General features: G+C 33.5%; 1 protein-coding gene across 2 annotated transcripts in view; it reads left to right on the top strand.

The window, feature by feature from the left end:
- The window catches only part of LOC120353660, a 172,966-nt gene extending 151,754 nt beyond the window's left edge, over window positions 1-21,212 (top strand). For both annotated transcript variants that reach the window (XM_039438285.1, XM_039438286.1), the window contains exons 2-5: window positions 15,251-15,513; window positions 19,294-19,437; window positions 19,904-19,966; window positions 21,108-21,212. In XM_039438285.1, coding sequence (XP_039294219.1) covers window positions 15,379-15,513; window positions 19,294-19,437; window positions 19,904-19,966; window positions 21,108-21,197 — 432 coding nt within the window. In that variant the 5' untranslated portion in view covers window positions 15,251-15,378 and the 3' untranslated portion in view covers window positions 21,198-21,212. The remainder of the gene's footprint in view (window positions 1-15,250; window positions 15,514-19,293; window positions 19,438-19,903; window positions 19,967-21,107) is intronic.
- The last annotated feature ends 248 nt before the right edge of the window (window positions 21,213-21,460 follow it).

Raw genomic sequence — 21,460 nt, forward strand, 5'->3', positions numbered from 1 at the left:
ATAGACAAGGATAGCAATACCATTACTCAAACACTACTGTCATTATAAAGTGGACCTCACTACAGACTCATTTACACCAATTAATCTTCCCTCGATCAATTTACCCAACATATACTAACCAAGCAGTTTATATTGTGTACAGTTTTCAGGTCTATTTTCTTGAATAAGTTGTCTAAATTCAGGTCTATTTTCTTGAATAAATTGTTGTCTAAATTCAGGTCTATTTTCTTGAATAAGTTGTTGTCTAAATTCAGGTCTATTTTCTTGAATAAGTTGTCTGAATTCTGATTTATTCTCTTGAGTAATTTGGCTGGCTCAATTCAGGTTTATTCTCTCGAATAAATTCATCGGCTAAACTCAGGACTATTTTCTTTGATAAATTTCTTCAGCACCAACAATTTCTGTAGTCACGACATAACTGACCTCTTAGCTCTTTAACTAAAAATACATTGTTGAAGCACTGTTTCCAGCTCCTTTCACCAACTAATCTTTCAATCTCTTTAGTTGACTTGAGGGAAACAAGATTACCTGACTGTTTTACTTGACTCTACATGACTGTTACTCTACTTTTACTTGACTATCACCTGACTGTTACTTGACTCACAGGCCTGGTTTATACGACGCCAGTTGAAAGGCAAGTAACTCAATGCAAGTTGCTTATCATGTTTAATCTCTTTAATAGCTTACCATACTCTTTCAAAATTCAAATTCAAATTCATTCATTTGCCATAAAATAACACAGATTGATAAAATAAATATTCTAACTTACAAAATGGCACTACCGGCAAAGAAAACTTGTGCGCTGGCAGTGAGTTCGAGCTACTACGGTACAGCAAACTTGTAGATAATATCACAAACAATACTTGTATTTTGTATCAATGATCATACGTTGAAATCTTGTTCAAATGTCATGCAATATTCACCTCCAAAAACTCCTGAATTAAACAAGTTAATGCTAAGTCCTCTTTTCCAATGAACTCCTGTACTGCTATTCCAGAAAATAAACCTTGAAACAACGTGATAAAGCATGAATAAGGGCCAAGCCACATGAGGGATTTTCTCAGACGAGTCGGCCGGGCAGGAAGCCGGATCAGCTGATTATCTATTTTATTTTACAATACACTATAATCATAACATGAATATGACCATGGAGGAAGAACTAGGCTGAGCCCAGTATAAAATTCCCTCCCAAATTTTGATTGGAAGTCAATGTTGTCTAATATGAGATTAGGAAATCACAGTTTATGATGAACTGATTCCCGAACGCCAACCCAATCAGCCAATCGGAAAGAGCTTCCAGCCCTGTTTATTCGTCTGAAAAACGCCTCGTGTGGATTGGTCCTGAGAATCATTATCATCAACAAATTAGTAAAAGCAACTTGGTTACTGAGATTTGTTGGGAACATTATCACCAGTGTTTTATATGGTTCAAAACCCGTTACTGACCTCTAAGTCAGTGTTAAAAAATCTTTATCCAGATTTTTTATCAAGACATTTTACTCTTAACCTGAATGAGGTAAATAAACTGTGGAAGACTTTTCAATAGACGGTATATATATCAGTTAATTGGAGGGTCATAAAGAGTTTATGAGGGAACTACATCAGATTTGGGTTGTATTAGAGTTGTAAACTCTTTGTCCATGATGCTTTCTTACGGTAGAATTCCGGGGCAATTGAATTTGTTGTTTTGATATTCTTCAAGGGATTCTTTAGGAAATATGCAACCTATTTCGGACTATGTGTAACCTTATCTAAATTTGGGAGAGGAATAGCACAAGGTTACCTTATTTTTCTTTCCCCATCATTTTGATGATTTACTTATTTTATGAATCAATAAAGAATCAATCAATAAAAAGTAATCAACACATCAAAATAGATGACTTTACAGTACACCAGCTATGAACTATAAAATCATTATCAAAGGAAAATCCAAATAAGATGCTGTGAATCACTCGGAAGACTTCTGCTAGTGCAAATATTAACAACAGGGTAAACAGCTAGATGGAAATTCGATGAGCGCTACAATTCAAAAGTCATTTGTCAGCCCGGGAAACTATAACATCATAAACAATGTAATATTATTTGAAAATTTCTTTCCAGTTACTGAAAGCTACTTCATTTATAACTCTTGTGTTTACTTCTACTCTTTGTTCTCACTCCTTGTCTTTGAGATTGTTGAGACAGTTGTTTATTAGACTAAGTGCCGATTGCACAACAGCCGGTTAAATTTTAACAGCGATCAATTCCACGAGAACCAATCAGAGAAGCCATCTTTTGAATAACGCCTTCTCTGTTTGGTTCTCGTGAAATTAATCACGGTTAAAATTTAACCAGATGTTGTGCAACCGGGTCTTAAAATTACTTGATTGAATCTCATATTATCAGTTTTGTGGAAGACAAACAATATCATATGATATTTCTGCGCATGCTTCTCTTCAGACAAATAATGGACTATACAGACTATATTGAGGTCCTCGCTATAATGGCAGTGTTTGGTATTGCTATCCTTGTCTATCATTCAACAAAGCTGATAGCGCTATCTCTTCCTAGCTTTGCTCTGTTGCCAGATCGTCTTACAACAATGTAGAATTGATAATTAAAAAAATATTTCATCCTAATATTAAGAAAATTCATTATAAAATTATTGAAAATTATAATTGATTATTTTAAACGAGGATGAAAGTTAATATTACATCAATAAACCTGTATCAGCTACCGTCTATAGAAGGCATTTACAAGACAGACTTTCGGCAACGTTGTTCTCCTATCTTTCTCCACTGTCATTATAACGTGGACCTCACTATAGACTAAAGTACCTGACTCTGGATTATCTAAGGAGACTCACCTCTGGAATAAATCTTTATTTCCCACATTCTTAACAATTCATTATCTCGTCTCACAGCCTTTCAAGCTATAACTAACAATTTCAAACACTTTAACTGATGACTAGCTATAGAATGAAAGAATACTAGAGAAAAGCGAAGGAGTATAAATTAGAGGAGAAAATGGAAGAAAAGGAGAGATAAGAGAAAAGGAGTAAAATGAAAGTAGAGGAGAGAAAAAAGAAGAGGATAATCGAAATGTGAGAATTTCCTGAGTATTCCTATTGCTCAGCTCTCAATACCTAGCTGCCCTATCAATTTTAATATCGTACGCTCATTCAAGTCCATTTATTTCTATTTTAATTGCAGTCACAAAATTCTCTGAGATGATTTCTATTTTTCCTGTCTAGTAATGTACATTAGTCAATTAATGTATATTATGTGTCATAAAATTCTCCGAGATAATTTCTATGTTTCCTGTCTTTTAATCTAATTACAGCTCTCTAGTTAACCCAATTATGTAATTGAAGAATTCAACAATTACAGCATAGTTTTCGCTAGTCTTGGAATGTGATAACCTATAACAGTCCAGCTTTATGAGCTAATGTCGGAATTCTGATTATAGTACATTTTTAATAGACTGTAAAGGAATATTCCAAGTGGTCTAATCCAATTGAATAGGTGGAATACTCAAATTTGAAACCTCAATTACTTAACTCATTACAGTGCGTTGTATTGGGGAGTTGAGGATATTGTTAAATCGTTTACATCCGTTTCAGCTTCTTATTTCAACCGTCATTATTGCTTGACTGCTTGATTGAATCACAGCATTAATTTGATCATATCTTTCATTTCTCCTTCGCAATAGAAATTATTCTTTCTCTAATCAATTTTAAGAGGCATTTTCGAATTCTTCAGAACTCATAGAATCACCTACATAGTTCGACATAGTGTGGCTAAGAGCTAAAATACAACAATTCCCAGTTGAATTATTTCTAATCATAGATATGTCATGATTCCATGGTACTTATTATTTATTTATTCATATGGCTTTTATCGGCAGAGAGATCCTTTCGGATGCTCTGCCTTGTCGTATTACCCAATGTCATTTCCTATCAACACCCATTCCATGGTACTGATCCCAAAGATGCAAATAAAATTCTTCAGAGGAAGTAACAAACTCCTAAAGTTGGCAGAGTGCTACATGCGATATATACATACAATTTTTTCTTGGAACTACAATGTAAGGAATAAATTCTTCCAGGATAATTCCAAGCAGCTATAGTCAGATTTACTTTATTTATTCTTTTTTACAATGAAGCACAGACCGGGAGAGAAAAACTAAAGCTGCGTTTACACCAAAGTTAATAACAAAATGTTGATAACTTAATCCTTATAGATTCTATCAGATTGAACATAACTTATCATACACATGATGAACATATGTGTTTGTCAAGTTCCGATCAATGTAATTCACCGAGCGAAGTGAGGTCTAAGATTCAAGTCGACGGTTTGGAATTTCTCTTAATGTTCAAATGTTTATAATTATGTTGGGCATTTACGGCGAAGCGCGGTAATAGATTTTCATGAAATTTGACAGGTATGTTCCTTTTTTAATAATATTGTGCATCGACGTATATACAAGGTTTTTGGAAATTTTGCATTTCAAGGATAATATAAAAGGAAAAAGGAGCCTCCTTCATACGCCAATATTAGAGTAGAAATCAGACTATAGAATTATTCATCATAAATCAGCTGACAAGTGATTACACAGATGTGTGGAGAAGCCAGTCTATTGCTGTATTTCCATGAGGTCTATAGTTTCAATCAGTTACTTGTGGATGAGAATACTGCGTGAGGTCTACTGTTCACAGAACTACTTGTAGAATCTATGAGAATTAGGTTATTAACATTTTGTTATCAACTTTGGTGTAAACCCAGCTTAAGAATACCTTGTACTATTTCTCTCCCAAATTTATGTGACATTGGAAAGTCCGAAATGAGGCTATGTCTTCTAAATTTCCACAATATTTTCAGTCCAAAAAGTCCAAATAATTTCATCAGAGGAAGAATTAATGTTATCAATAGAAATGCTGGCATCTTCACCAATACTTTCAAATGATTCTCACTGATTTTTTGAATCAAATAAAATTTCCCTGGGAGAATCTCAAGTTGCTAGTCTTCTATATTTTCGAGTTTTCCTTCCATGTGGAATCTGATTCTCACTATTTTCAGAGCCAAATAATATTAAAATTTTCACGGGAAATCTTAAGCTGTCACACCAACCTCATATTGTATATTTCATATTGAAATAAACACCTCAATAATTATTTTCTTAATTTATATTTTGTAAATTCATCCATAATTTTGCTGTATTGTAAGCTATTGTATATAAGTGTATATGCCAGTATATATTGTAATCTACATAAATAAAGTACTCAATCAATCAATCAATCAATCAATCAATCTACCTCCCAAACTATTTCAAGTCATATCTCCTTGCTGATACTAAAAAAATAATATTATATCCAAACAAAGAAGATCGAAAACTAAAACTGAAATATGTTTTTTGGCAAAGAGCTGTCAGTTATTCGTCAGCGTAGAACAGCTGCGAGATATGAAATAATAATGCATTTTAGTTAACGGTAAATCAGTTGCCGCTCTAATGTTAGATCCACTTTCAACTGTCATAACTGCCCATCTATCAACTTCAACGCTTTTCATTCAACCAATACTGACAGCTTGAAGTAAACCTCACTACAGTAGAGTTATGAACTATAATCTGTCAGCATTCCTCATCTATTAACATCAACACTTTCCATTTACTAATACTGACAAATTTAAATGAATCGGACCACAGGAGAATGATGGACTGCTTCAGTCTAGCTCTAGTGATTTCATTTTTGAGTGTCAGAATTGCTTGTGAACAACATCGATGCCTCCCGTTCAAACAATGCTGTCAGGCTGGAGTGAATCCGTCTATTTTCACTGTTATCTTGGCAGCGTCTGTTTCTTTATGGCGTGGATTCGTATTCTTTGCAAACAGCGGATAACATGGAGAACGTGGAACGAACATTAGGCACAGTACAACCAGGGAAAATATGAAGTATAATATTCTATCTCTTTTATTCTAACTTATATTTCATCTTGGTAGAACGGAATGGGATTGAAATAGTAATTTGTGCAACTAGTGCGCAAAGTGACAGTTTGCTGCACCGAAAGAAACGTTTACGGCCGAGCCGTAGGCGAGGGCGGAATGGTTTGTTGAGTGCAGCAGAGGAACTTTGCGCACGTATTTCACATTAAGTTTTTCCTACAGTTACCATTGAATATAAAAAGTGGGTAATTATGGGTAAAATTGCCTGAATAATGTAGTAGTGTTTGAATGGCGAGGCGGCTGTGTGCTGTGTGTGTGTGGGTGGCACTGTGTTGCTGTCATCCACTGTTGCCTTATACTAATAATTAGCGCGTTGTGCTTCGTTGCACCTCTGCTCACTATAGCAGCCACAGCAGTCACTGTTACCAACTTCATTTTGATTTTGCTGCACTGTTGCTCCATATAACCTACTAAGTATTTTGCGTTGCCATGTTGCAAATCTGGAGTGCAGAAATAGTTATTTGTGCATCTAGGGACTAAAGTGCAACTTTTTCTCCCTGAGGGAAACTGTTTGTCGCCCGATGGCGTAGCCGAGGGCGACAATTTCCCTGAGGGAGAATAAGTACTTTAGTCCCGTGATGCACACAACATTTTTCCTCCACCTACACCAATACCTATAACAATGAATAATTTTACTACATCTTCAGACAATATGCGAGACAATATGGTAACAGTGAGTGGGCTGCTATAGTGAGCAGAGGTGCAACGAAGCACAACGCGCTAATTATTATTCATTGTTATGGGCAATTATCATTCTTCAATCGCGGCGTTGTCGGACTTCTTCCCATGTTAATCTTATGGGTTTATTTTTACTCCCTTGGGAGTAAAAGTGATCACTTTTCCCGCTGGGAATTATTTTTAGTCCCATGGGAGGAAAAGTAGTACTTTAGTATTCGATTCCAGGGTGTAAAATGAGACTTTTGATAGTAGGTGGAGGAAAAGATTTTTCCCGCACTAGAACGGAAAAGTGATTCTTTGCGTTCTGTGATCAGTGCAGCAATGGCCACTTTTCAACGTAACTGTAGGAAAAAACTAGAACCGAACAGGAGAGAAAATGAGAGAGAAGGTCTTGGATAATGGATATGATAGAGTGATTGCAAGAAAGAGAAAGAAAGTAGTCTACAGTGGGTGGAAGGAATTGGATAGTGAATATGATAAAGAGAGAGTACTATACTTAACAAGTACATTCTCTCAGAAGGTGGAAAATATTGAAATATCGACTAGTAGTTCTGTGAACAGTAGACCTCGCGCTCAGTGAGTTACATTGACCTATTGTTATGTTTTCTCAAAAAATAATAAATAATTAATCAATTAAAAATGTCTAGAAAAAATCCTAAATAAACATAGAGCTTTCTGTCCTATATCGTACCGTGACGTGTCGTCCCGGAATGAGAGTGTGAGCGCTGTTATCAGGTCTGGCTGCAACTGTCTACAACGTTGATGGAAAGATATTACAATTTTCAAGATGTTCGATATTTTTGAACGGGTAGTATTATAGTCAACTGTCTACTAACGTTAATTGAAAGATACATTTTCGAGATGTTCGATGTTTTTGAAAGGGTAGTATTATAGTCCACTAGACAGCTGATTTATGATGAATAATTCCATAGTCAGATTTTTACGGTAATATTGGCGTATGAAGGAGGTTCCTTTTTCCTTTTATATTTATTATCCTTGAAATGCAAAATTTCCAAAAACCTTGTATATACGTCGACGCGCAATTTGAAAAGGAACAAAATTCCTGTTAAATTTCATGAACATCTATTACCGCGTTTCGCCGTAAATGCGCAACATAAAAACATATAAACATTCATACATTTTAACATTCAAACATTCAAACATTCAAACATTCAAACATTCAAACATTCAAACATCCAAACATTCAAACATTCAAACATTCAAACATTCAAACATTCAAAGATTAAGAGAAATGCCAAACCGTCGACTTGAATCTTAGACCTCACTTCGCTCGGTCAATTAACATAATGAAATTTCTGCTCGAGTTTAGTCAAGTTGTTCCAAAATTGAGATTCAAAGTTGAAATGAAGTGTCCCAACTGCAATACAGTTATTATAAAGTGTTTTGTCATGAAAAACAACATCAATAATAAAATTTATCATCAAATATCACATATTAAATTTAAATTTGGAAGAGGTTTAGCACAAGATCAACTTTTTTTTTCTCTCCCTATCATTTCAATGATGTACTTATTGTAAGAGTATAAAGAATTTAAGATGAAGTATGCAAATCAGTTAATTTGAAATAGGCTACTAACTAAAGTGAGGTTCACGTTATAATTGCAGTATTTGTTTAGCAATGGTATTGCTATCCTTGTCTATCATTCAACAGAGCAGATGAAGCTATCTCTCTCTCGCTTTGCTCTGTTGCCAGATCGTCTTTTAACAATGTAAAATTATTATATAATTAACAAAATATTTCATCTTGATTATAAAAGCTCATTATGAAATAATTGAAAAATATGATTTCTTGTTTGATAAGATATAATACATTATTTTAATCGAGAATGAACAGTTCATATTACATCAATAAACCTGTATCAGCTACCGTCTATAGAAGGCATTGACATGGCAGAGGATCGGCAACCTTTTTCTCGTATCTTTCTCCACTGCCATTATAACGTGGACCTCACTTTAGTGAATGTACAGTAGTTATATAAAGCACACTTGAAAGCTCTCCTATAGAACTATACATGTAGTAGCTATATATGCCTTAACAAACACCTTGCTACAGTATTACTATACTAATACTGAAGCAGTCTTGTGTATACTTATATCATAGTATACTAGTATGCAGCTTTCTATCAATGTACGACGACTTCTATAAATTGCGGGAAAATTAAACTGAAAATTCCCACAATAATGAACGCAATTATTCGCGGCAAGCTACAGTTAGATTCACTTCATACAGTCAGTATTTGTTCAACGGGAAGCAATGAGGTTATTTAGGAGAAATTCTGACAGTTTAAAGAGAATCTGACCATAAAAGAAGCTTTCACTGGAAATCTCGAATGGGAATGAGAAAAAATGATTGTCTATGTTTGCAAATAGAGAGGTTTTAGTTGCCTAATACCTGTCTTTCTACAATGTCTATTAGTTTTGAAGCTTACTTTAATTTTTAACTGGAAACATGACGTAACATGTAATTGTCAACTGGAATTTTAGACGTATATTGTAAGTTGTGTATAATTCTTTGTTTTTTATCAATTATATTTATTCATATGGCTTTTATCGGCAGAGAGATCATTTTGGATGTTCTGCCTTGCCGTATTACCCAATGTCATTTCCTATTCACACTTAGGTTCATAAGTATTTTTGATAAATGAAAATGATTTAATATGATTTGGCAGCAACCAGTTATAAATACAACATATAACCGTGTCATGTTCTGTGCGCTGACAAGTTATGTTAATAATAATGGATGTAGAAAGAATCTATCCTTTTAAAGTATTTAGGTCAACTCTAAAATTTTGTCAAGTCTCCAAAAGCATCCTATCCATGCGCTGATTTGAAACAGGCACAGAGAGAAATGATTCATGGAAAGAAAATATAATTCCTTCTACTTTGTGAAATAGGCTACTGATGAAGAGAACTGACATACAATCACAGCCAAGATTTTTGCTAGTTACACGCCCACTTACACACCTCCTCTATCCTGATTGGTCGAGAGACTCGAGAAGAACACATCCATTATTCCAATATATTCTAATATACTACTTGAGTCTCGGCTTTGCTTATGATTGAAAATAGATCTCCCTATCCAGCTCTCAAAATTAATAGAATAATATTTCAAATTGTTTATTTTTCATCACCAAATCAAGAATAATCCAGATAAATTATTAAATGGTTATCTTAAAATGCTCACTCTCTCCTCCATCTATAATATTGCTATAGTATTATCTACCATCATGCTTCCATACTTTCCCTCTAATATTATTTTCTTCCATATTTCATGCTATTTTGCTGACTCCATGCAAACAGCTCTAATATTAATAGAATACTAACAGGAAACCCGCACTCTGCAAGGGTCTATTTTGAAATTTGACAAAATGAAAACTTGACGTTATGAAATCTGAAGAATTGAAAAGAGGCCCAATAACCATCCTCTGTTAATTAAGAATCTATATGAAAAATTTCATGTTAATCAGTCCAGTAGTTCAGACGTGATGATGCGTCAAACATAATTTTCCTATCCCATATGTGCAAAAGCCATATTCCTTTATTAATAGTAAATTATCTTTCCTTTATTAATAATAAATTCCTTTATTATAGTATAGAGTATCATGTTGCATGAAACAGTTATGTGTTATTAATTTAATTATATCATAGAAAATTAGAGACTTATAGGAAATAATAGAAAATTATATTCTATTTGATAAACATTTTTTCCTATGTTTTTTTCTGCAATACGTCGTCTCACACCTAGCACAGTAATAAATGAATCTTCTTCAATTGATTAAAAATAGAACTATAGAAGCTGTTGTCAAGTCTATTCCCACCTCAAGCCTTGCACACACACATCGATTTTTGTTCGTACGATATTTTGCCGTCCTTATGAATTCTATCAGATTAAACGGAGCTTGCCAAACATCATCTGTTTGAAATCATATGTTTAATCCAATAGAATTTATAAGGACGGCAAAATATCGTACGAACAAATATCGATGTGTGTGTTTTACTAGACCTATGAAAAGAAAAAGTGGTTCTCCATTGTAAAGTATAGCTGCTATTCTTCAAATTAAGGCAAGGACTATCCATACTAGCCATACATAACAAGCCGACTAAAAAAGATAGAATATTTTCGCGCTATTATAATGACGCCTCCTCCAATCTGATCCGCTGTTTGCAAAGAATTCTTTCTGGCAGGAATTCGTCCTTGATGAGTCATTCCTTCACCAGTCACGTTTCCTTACTCCTTTTCTCCACTGTCTTCTTCTATCTCTCCTTCTTCCTCCCACTTCTCGTCCATTCTCTTTTCATCTCTTACACTACAATGCAGTCTTGTTTCAAATTCATGGGAGCACAAAACGAAAGACTCCTATACAACTAAACTCATCCAATTGAATGATTCAAAAAGCATATTCACTCACTTTTTCATATTATTCTATTCACTTAAAAGATATAATTCACTTACTTATTATAGGCTATTCACTTCTAGTCTATCTATATCATAAAAAATACAATGCAGCCTTGCTTTAAATTCATGCGAGTACAAACCAAAAAAGTTCTATACAACTAAACTCATCTAATGAAATTATTATAAACAATGATTCAATTTTGATTCTCACTGCCGGCGCACAAGTTTTCTTTGCCGGTAGTGCCATTTTTTTAGTTGAAATATTCATTTTATCAATCTTTATTATTCTATGGCATATAAATGAATTTGAATTTGAAATTAGATCAATCAAATCAAAATTTCTGAACACTGATTGAAATCTCAATTAATTGATTCTACCATGCTGTATCTCGTTTAATTCCTTCCATTATAACTATATTGGGATTTGGGAATAGTCTCAACATAGGCTTATTAGTCTATTTATTCAATATTGGAAACGTTTATAAACAAGTGGATGTCACTTCAGAATGAAGGTCAAAGAACTGAAAAACTGAGTGCTTAAACTACAAATTCAAATAACATGTGCGATCTGGATAAATAAGAGAGATCTGTGAATTGATCTCTCTTTCACAAAGAGATTTCTCTCCCTGTGAATAGATCTCTCTCTCTCTCACTCTCTCTCTCTCTCTCTCTCTATCTCTATCTCTATCTATCACAAAGTATGATGACTGAGTATTAGTCGAAGTATAATTTGTCATTATGAAGAATTATTCATATTATTTAAGGCATCTGTTTGCACAATTTTATTTCAATATCATTGAAGTTCACTGCACTGTATTATAATGAGAATGACATGAATGAATTATTGAAATTCGGAAGAATTATTGTATGAAATGATTCCAGAAAATACTGAAGAATATTATGAGCTCTAGTATAACTCTAGCCATAATTCTAGTATAATAATTTCAGTAAAGTGTTTCATCATCTTATAGAATATCATTAATTTGTTTTTATAAAATAAAATTATAGTACCCTTAAAAATTAATAAAACAAGAATACAAATTGTAAAGTAATTTGTTTTATTTATTTCAAAGGGTACTGTAATTTTATTTTATAAATACAAGAAAGTAGCCCTGAGTTCATACATTAATTTGTTATTATAATGTAGATCTTCACGTTTGGGATGTTATTCAAACAATGAGAATGATGTTGATTGTGAAATATTCAAATGAAGAACAATTCGAAACAGTGATTTCATGTGATTTATTAGTGGAAGCAAATTGCTACTCTTCGATAATTGACAAACGTTGATGAATTATTATTAAGTGACTCAAGTGAAATGATGGCAATGACTGTACGTCAAGTGAAACGACAGAAAAAATTATCTACGGTTGCGAAGCTTGTGCCTCCCAGCTGTTTCTTTGTCAAAGGTAAATTGAAATGAGTTTAAAGAATATTGGTAAAATGATTCTGGAATTGGTCTTCCATTGAAATATATTATTTGAAATGCTTTTAGATCTTCATTAAATGCTCTAGAAATCATCCTAGCTCCGTGAATTATTTTCAATATGTATCTACGGTTGGATGCTTGTACCACCCAGCTGTTTTTTCATCAAAGATAAATAATTTATGTAGATTCAATAGTGGAATGATTCTGGAATACAAATGAATTATTTTAAATGCTTTTAGATTTTCATTCAATGCTTTAGAAATTGGTTCTGTGAATTATTTTCAATATGTAAGTTGAATTCCTCTTCTAAATTAATTTGATTTCTCGCACATCGGCTTTACCAATATTAACAACGACTCTCATTATCTCCTATTCTTCCTAATTCTTATTCCATACTCAGTAAAAACATAGAGAAAGATAGCATACGAAGATATCCCCATGTTATAGGTCGTTTATGTTCCAAATTTCAAGCAGATTTCTTGTTAACTCAAGACGATTACTGTCGACTACTGTCTATCATTATTCGTGGTTGAGTGGTAGAGTGGGCAAACTTACTGTCCAAACTTCGCCACGTTAACAAATAAAGAAGTTATTCTATTATTACTGTTTTGTTGGGGTGAGAGTGTGAGAACGGCACAGTATGAGAGACTAGCAGCGTCACATAGCTTCACAAAAAATAACTACTAGGACTATCGGCTTGAGTTGACAGTGGAAATTGGAACATACCCGCCCTATACCATGGGATACCTTCTTGTACTATCCTTTCTCTTTGGTAAAACATATTACTTTTCACAGTTTTCAGAAACTCATGAGACATTTGGTCTTCACACATTGGTCGTCATCTTGTTTTCCTTGAAGGATAAAGATAAATTATTGAAAAAGTTAATAAAGTTTATTACACTTCCACTCATGCAATCAGGTTGACTCTCAGAACTTCGAGGATTTTACGACTTTTTCATGTATTTTTCACTTCAAAATTAAGTAATATACATGCATATTTTTCCTCTCTCATCCTATTTATCACGTGGACTTTCTTCTCTTGATTATGCTGATTTACGACTGATTTTGAATTTATGTATAATATCTTCTCACCTTGAAAGTGATCCGTCAATCGAAGTGCTCCTAAAAGTTTCAAATTTGTTTTCTTGAGACTAAAAATGGATCTTTTATACGAAGATCAAGGTTTTATGAGTTTGAAATAACACAATGTAAATCCTAAGTTCGGATTCATTACTACGTAACTCTACAGTAAAATTCCGCGATTTTACAAAATCTACAGCTCAATTACTCTATCATGAATTTAGCTCAAGCCATCAAAAACGTTTGTGGTTCATCTTCATAATGAACTCTGAAAAATTTGATTTATGTTCCAAGTCTTCAATTTGACAATTTATGTTTCACTAGGCCCAAGAACAGATCAATTTGAACGGACAGAACCTAATGTACTCTCATAATCTTCACTACTCTATCTTCCAAAACTTCTAGATTTCAAAAGTGTCCACAAAAATTCAGGGAATACACGAACTCCATATTCGCGAACTTGGGGCTGGACTTAGTCGGACTGGAGACCGAAAATATGACATTAAATATCATGTATTGAATATCAAAATATTCCTGTGTTAGCCTCAGGATTTCGTCTGAACGTACACAATTGCATTTTGTCTATGAATTTTCACTTGAATGCTGTGTATTATAGCTACTGTGAAGATCCGTAATTGTATAAAAGCTTGCGCACTCTTAGTCAGGGGTCTCCAACCTTTTTTATCCAAGGGCCACATTGTTAATTCTTGGGAGGCTTAGAGGGCCAATAACAAGGATGTACGTGGAATTCGACTTGTGGGGACACACACGACGGGAGATTTGGGGGGTGTAAAATTATTATATTTCCATTAAAATAATATGAGGAGTTTTAAGTAGGTTTAATTAAAACACATGAAGAAACAAAACCAATTCATTTCATTTCAATACAAAGTGCAATATATTGAGTGTAAAAGGTCATAAGAAAACTTGACAATGCATAATTTAGCAAGTTAAACAAAATGATGATAACTTTTTTAATTGTAATAAGACAACTTGACAATACACGAATTTACAGAAAGTTACCAAGCTAAAAGAGAATACTTATTTTTAGTGAGAAGATTGCATTTCTTTTCCACTTGAAATGTCCGCCCATTTAGGATCAAACTTTGTGGTTCCGATCATTAAAATTGTTTTCAAATGTTCATCTGACAAGGAAGATCTGTATTGGATTTAGCAAACTTCAGTTTTGAAAATGTTTGCTCACACTAAATTGTAGGTAGATCCAAAAAGAGAAAACATAGCTTCAGCATTTTTTTATGTTTTTAGAGTAGTTTTCTGGGAGTGATGTACAGTCCGTGCAGACCATTTGCTATATCTTGCAATGGTTGATCGCTGCTTGTTTACAGCTAATTTTTTTATACTTATTAAGAAATGGAGTGGCTAGTAAGAGAAGAGTACTGAACTCACAGTTGTTGTCAAAAATGTGTATGAATATTTATATATTTTTGAAATCTGTAGCAATAACTCTCGGCGGGCCGGACAAAATCTATCCGCGGGCCGGATGTGGCCCGCGGTCCGTAGGTTAGAGAGCCCTGCTCAAAGTCATGACTATATGATTTTCAATTGTATTTCCAAGTAAATAAATACAGAATTGTAATTTACGCCAAGAAATCCATTGAATCTAATTTATTGAAAATCATTTAAATTTTTCTTATTTTCTGTTAACAGGAGAGGCAGATAACGCTTCAAACAGCGGAGGCGGCGCTTACAAGCCAGTACCACCCCCGAAGCGGGTGCTGGTAGTGACGTCACCACCCCCGGAGGCAGCAACCTCCACCCCTCCACCACCCTACAGGATGCCTCCCTACCCTCTGCACCCTCAAGCCGGAGTCGCCACACCCTACCAGCAACCCCCTATCCCAGGAGCTGCCATAGATACCTCCCTACCTCCACATCACAGCAATTTACACACACATTCCAGCAAGTTTCCTGTGAGTAGATCTTGTTCAAAAATGATTGAAAAAAGATTAATGATAGGGAAAAGATATATGAAAATAGATGAAGACCAAGAAATGTGATGATAATATTATGTAGATTTTTGAGAGTATCGAGAAAGAATTTGATTTGACTTCAGATACTGTTTCTGTGAGATGTTGTGATATCTATACATAATGAAAACACAGGATGTTGTCAAAAATATCACCATTTATTGAAAACTTTCCAAAGTTTTGAATTTTCACACTGAAGATGTTACCATTGGTGTTGAAACATGTTTGTAATTTTACAATAAGTTGGTGATATTTTTGGCAACATCCCATTGTTTTCGATTTGATTTGATCAAACTCTTGTTCTATTAGTGGAAATCATTGTTCAATAGAACTCTACAATTGGGAACTTTTGTTAATCCAATATTTGGATAATTAGAGTTCACACAGAAAATCGGAAAATTTAGGAAAACCTCCATTTAATAATATAGTATTATCCACTTCTTTCAAAACCGGTTGAATACTTTATAAATTAAACATTGCTGAAGGAGTGTTGATGCTTTTTAAAAATATTAAAAAAATATGCGGAAATCTTGCTAACTTTCTTTTAAGTGCGATACGGATAATATTGGAGTTATATTGATTTTGCAAATCTATACTTTAAAAAATACCTTATACTGTAGCCTACTTTTAATACTATACGTGAAACATCGTCAATCACTAATAAATCTCAAATTAGCTTTTCCTATACTATTAAACGAGCAACTTCTGGTTTTATGTTATGATGTTTAGATGTTTATATGTTTGTATTTCACCGGATCTCGAAAAGGGCTATAACGATTCTCACGGAATTCATAACATAGTAGGTTTTTGATATAAAGATTCGATTGAACTTGTTCTTATCCCTTGGAAAACTCGCTGAAGGACATTAAAAGAATAATATTATTAATCATCCTTGGAAAAACAGCTGATGATAATTATTTCTTCGTCTGTTGGTGATGGAAGTGAGTGAGCGAGTTCATGTGTGGTGGACTGTGTCAAAATTATGTCTCAGCTGTTGAACTTTTGTGATCATTCAATCAGGTACTTAGTCCCGGTTGCAAAAAACCGGGTTATTGTCAATCCTGATTAATTCCAGTAGATCGATCTTTTTGAAATTGTCTTCTCTGATTTGTTCACGTGAAGTTAATAAGGATTAAAATCTAACCGGCTTTTGTGCAACTGGATCTTTGTGAGGGAAATTTTTGCATTCCTCTGGGAATTACTGTCAATTCACTGTGATTAGATAGAACATTTCTGTATGAACTATGAATATTATTATAATTTATTATTTCTTAATACATTTTTTATGATTTTGTACTCCAGAGCGAAGCTCGGTCCCCGATATTTCTTATTACTATATTGGAAGACCTTTCGAAAAATTTAATCTATATCATGAAAAGTTGAGAGGAATAGATGAACAAAAGCCCTGAAAGCTTATAATAACATTATTGGTTGAGTTAAAAATAAGTCTAAAATGAAAATTAGTTGAAACTAGTTGTGATTTGTTCAAATAAAAAAAAAATACATATTAACTTTTATTTGGTTGCATTCTGATGATAATAACATGAATCAAAACATTAGAGCAATAATTATGAATGAGACAATACTACTAATTCTTTCCCCGGAAAAATGAAAGTTACACCATTCATCTCTGTAAACGTACATAAATGTCAAATATCTGCTACTGAAAAGCAAGCTATAACTTACTCTCCATTCAGTTAATCATCTCGAGAATGAGAATATTTAGAGCTTTCACAGTGGCTACAACAATATACACAGCATGAATCATTATTCTTATCTCAAACGTGAAGAAAGATGAAATTACTCCGTCAGTCATAACAGGCCTGTGAAAATTCTCACCAAATATAAACGCTGACTTCCAGAACAATCATGATTGTTTTTCCGCCATCTTGTTTTCTGTAGACTATTTTTTTCCATGTTTCATATCTGAAGAGCTGTTGAGTGATCTGGGGTTTCCCTTGTAAAATGACGTATGACGAAGAGTCAATTTGAGTAGGCTATTTTTGATACATGATTATATAGTGGGGTCATTCTTTAGTAGTCACAATTTTTATTGGAAAATCAATTGTACGAAATGAAAAGACTTCAGTTGATAACACCTTATAAATCTGATCAGAAGTTCTCTTGAATACATCATATTAAAGTGAGGTCCACGTTATAATGGCTGTTAGATATTGAATAAATAATACTCTTCATATCAACCACGGTATTTAGATGAAAACGGTAGGGTCATGAAATGTGTGCGCAGTGGCCAGCCAGCTAGATTACGTCATCGCCACCAACCGAGGTTTTTAACACCTATTGGCAATTTTATGAAACTTATTAGTTAAAACCAGATGATTGTATATAAAATGACGTCAGCGGAACCGGAAATTCAGCACAAACATGCGCCTGACATCTACCGTCTTCTTCTGTATACCGTGATATCAACCAACCATCTTTATTTTTAATACATTCAAGACTAAACTGTTATTAGCGTTCTGGTAACTAATTTATTGAAATCATATTATAATAATAAATATCATCTGTAACAATGGCAGTGTTTGATCAGCAATGGTATTGCTATCCTTATCTATCACTCAACAAAGCAGATACGGTAGCGCTATCTCCTCCTCGCTTTGCTCTGTTGCCAGATCGTCTTTTAACAATGTAGAATAATTAATTAATTAACAAAATATTTATAGAAATTTGGTTTGTGGATTTCTTATGATAAAATAGGTAAAATAAAACTGGATGAATGATTAGATCATTATTATTGTAGAGATGACAAAATTGAACTGAGAAAATGTTAGATAAACTGATACAATTGATAAACAAACTAATGCAAGTTGAAAAGAGGTTGTTAATCACAGGTGGCAAATATCAGATGACTCGCCACATATTTCATCTTTATTATGGAAATTCATTATGAAATTATTAAACAATATAATATAATTGCTTAATAAAATATGATTGATTATTTCAAACGAGAATGAACAGTTAATATAACATCAATAAACCTGTATCAGCTACCGTCTATAGAAGGCATTGACAAGACAGAGGATCGGCAACATTGTTCTCCACTGTCATTATAACGTGTACCTCTCTAAAGAATGATAGACTTGGTAGCTCTCGATTCACGCTACAAAAATATCACTAAAATGCATTGAAAAATCAAAAACAGAATCAAACTTTCACTTTATTCATTTTATAATTGTAATTGTGTTGTTAAAATTGTACGATACGTGAATAAAGTAAGATTGAAACTGAAAAATTGAAAATTGAAATATGTTTCTCAAATATTTACAAAGATACACATTGTCGAGAATAGAACCATAGAGAAACATAGCGTAAGTAGATATCCCATGGTATAGGGCGTTTATGTCGCGCAACTTTTACTGTTATCTCAAGCCTATAGTCCACGTAGTTCTTTCCCGTGAAGCTGTGTGTGACGCTGGTAGTCTCTCATATTGTGCCATTCATACACTCTTACCCGGTCAAAACAGTAAAAATCGACAATAATCGACAGTAATCGGCTTGAGATAACAGTAAAAGTTGCGACATAAACGCCCTATACCATGGGATATCGACTTAAGCTATTGTTTCTCTATGGTACAACAAAGTTATTGAAAAATCATCCACATTTTTTCTATCACGTAAAATTCATTCGCAATACCGAATGACCTTGTATTTTTAGTAAATTTGAAAAACAAAATATTTGAATTCTATTTTACTTTTGAACAGATTGAACGTGAAGTCATCCTAACTAGTGGTGATAAAAACTCGAAAATTCCAATTCTGAACGAGTACAGAAAACGCTCGAAAGCTGCTGTGATAGCACCTGATGCCCCCAACAAACAACTAGCCTGGACTGAAGACAAAAATAGGGTAAGTTGAGAAATTCCAAAATTGATTCTAAGAATTTTATCTAAGACGCTTTGTTTCCAGATCGTCTTTCAACAATGTAGAATTAATAATCAATTTACAAAATAATTCATGATGAAATTATTGGAAAATATAATTTCTTGCTTATAATTATAATTGATTATTTTACGAGAATGAACCGTGAATAGGCCTGTTACATCAATAAACCTGCATCAGCTATCGTCCATAGAAGGCATTAACAAGAGAGAGGATTGGCAACGTTGTTCTCCTATCTTTCTCCACGGCCATTATAACGTGGACCTCACTAGAGTACCGTGCCTTATCTATGTGTTCCATAGTTCATGTGTTCCATGTGTTTAGTTTCACAATAAATTGAAGCATTAGAACATTCCAAAAATATTTTTTATACCTGCATGTTTATCTTCTTCATCCCGTTATAATTAAATTAATTCTGATATATTTTTTATAGTGTGACCCTACAATGCAAGGTAATGCTTCTCAAGAGACAATGCCTGTTCACCAAGTTTACAAGGTAGGCCTGAAGTAAAATAACTCATTTTAACTCAATTCATTCTCGATTAAATTTAATTCCAGCTTGAAATCTCTGAAGAATTACAATAGATTCTCCGAGACAATCAGCCGTGAATTATTTGTCATTTGCAGCTTCAATATAATAAGATTTCAATTGTCTTGATTTCACACATGGTTTTACAATTCTACATGTTTTTTCAAACAAGAGAAAAATATTTTTTTTTATAAATGCTGCTTCCTCCAACGTCAAAAGAAAATGAGGAATTATCACTGCCATCAATTCAGTTTCAAGCGATAAAATAACAAGAGGATATTCACAATACATATTATCTATGTATTTATTTATTACATTCCACAACCACAATATCAAATTAATGATTGGGAATGAATCAACAGGATAAACCAAGACTAAATTTGATTAAAATAGTCCAAATGAGGCTGTTAAAACACTTTTATGAAGATCACACAATTTACAGTCCAATCCTATATATTGAGCGAGCAATTTCTGTATTTTATATATGGTTATTTATGTTCAACGGATCTCGAAAACGGGTCTAACGATTTTCACGAAATTTAGAACATAGTAGGTTTATGATATAAAAATTCGATTGCACTAGGTCTCATCCTCGGGAATACTCGCTGAACGACATTAAAAGGATAATTCATCCTTTCAACAGCTGAGACTTTCGTCGTCTGTGGATAGTAAAAAGTGAGCGAGTGATCTGTGGAAAATCAAATATCGCATCCCCGAAATTCATAAGATGACATATAGCCAGCTGTGAAATATGAACACGATCATTTCAGAGAATTGTGTTCTGTTTATCAATAAATAAAAATAACGAGCGAAGCTCGGTGCCCCGATATTATACATTATACTAAGAATTTTGTCTGGGTTATCAGAAAGATGAAACAAATGATCATCAGTATTAAAAATGCATTAATAAATTGAAAAATATTTAAAAAATTGATATATTGGAGCCAATTCAAGAGTATAATAACAGTAGATTGGATTTTCATGTTCAAATTCATACCATATTTTCAAATTCATGTGATATCAATGTATGTATGATTGTCAATCATATCGAACTAATCAATTAAGTATGACTATCAATCAATACTCAAAGTAAAAATATCTGTTCCAGGCTCAGCCAATGACGTTGCTCGACTCAAGCCAAATGTCGGAGCCTTCTCCAATCAGGCCGCAGGATCATATGAATGGATATTCGAGGTAAGAACAATGGAATCTACTCTCAACTCAAATTAAATTTTAATTGTTAACAAATCGAAGTTTATTTATTCATTTATAACATTCCAAAATCACAATATCAAATTAATGATTGGGAGAGAATCAACAGGATAAACCCAGTCAATTGGGGTAAATTTGTACCACTTTTCCGAATTTTTACAACAGAATAAGGACCAATTGATCAATAATTACTTTAATTGTAATGTTTCTGGAAGAAAAATATGATATCTACTCATAAAGCTACTTTTA

This window comes from Nilaparvata lugens, chromosome 11 (assembly GCF_014356525.2).
Source record: "Nilaparvata lugens isolate BPH chromosome 11, ASM1435652v1, whole genome shotgun sequence".
Lineage (NCBI taxonomy): Eukaryota > Metazoa > Arthropoda > Insecta > Hemiptera > Delphacidae > Nilaparvata > Nilaparvata lugens.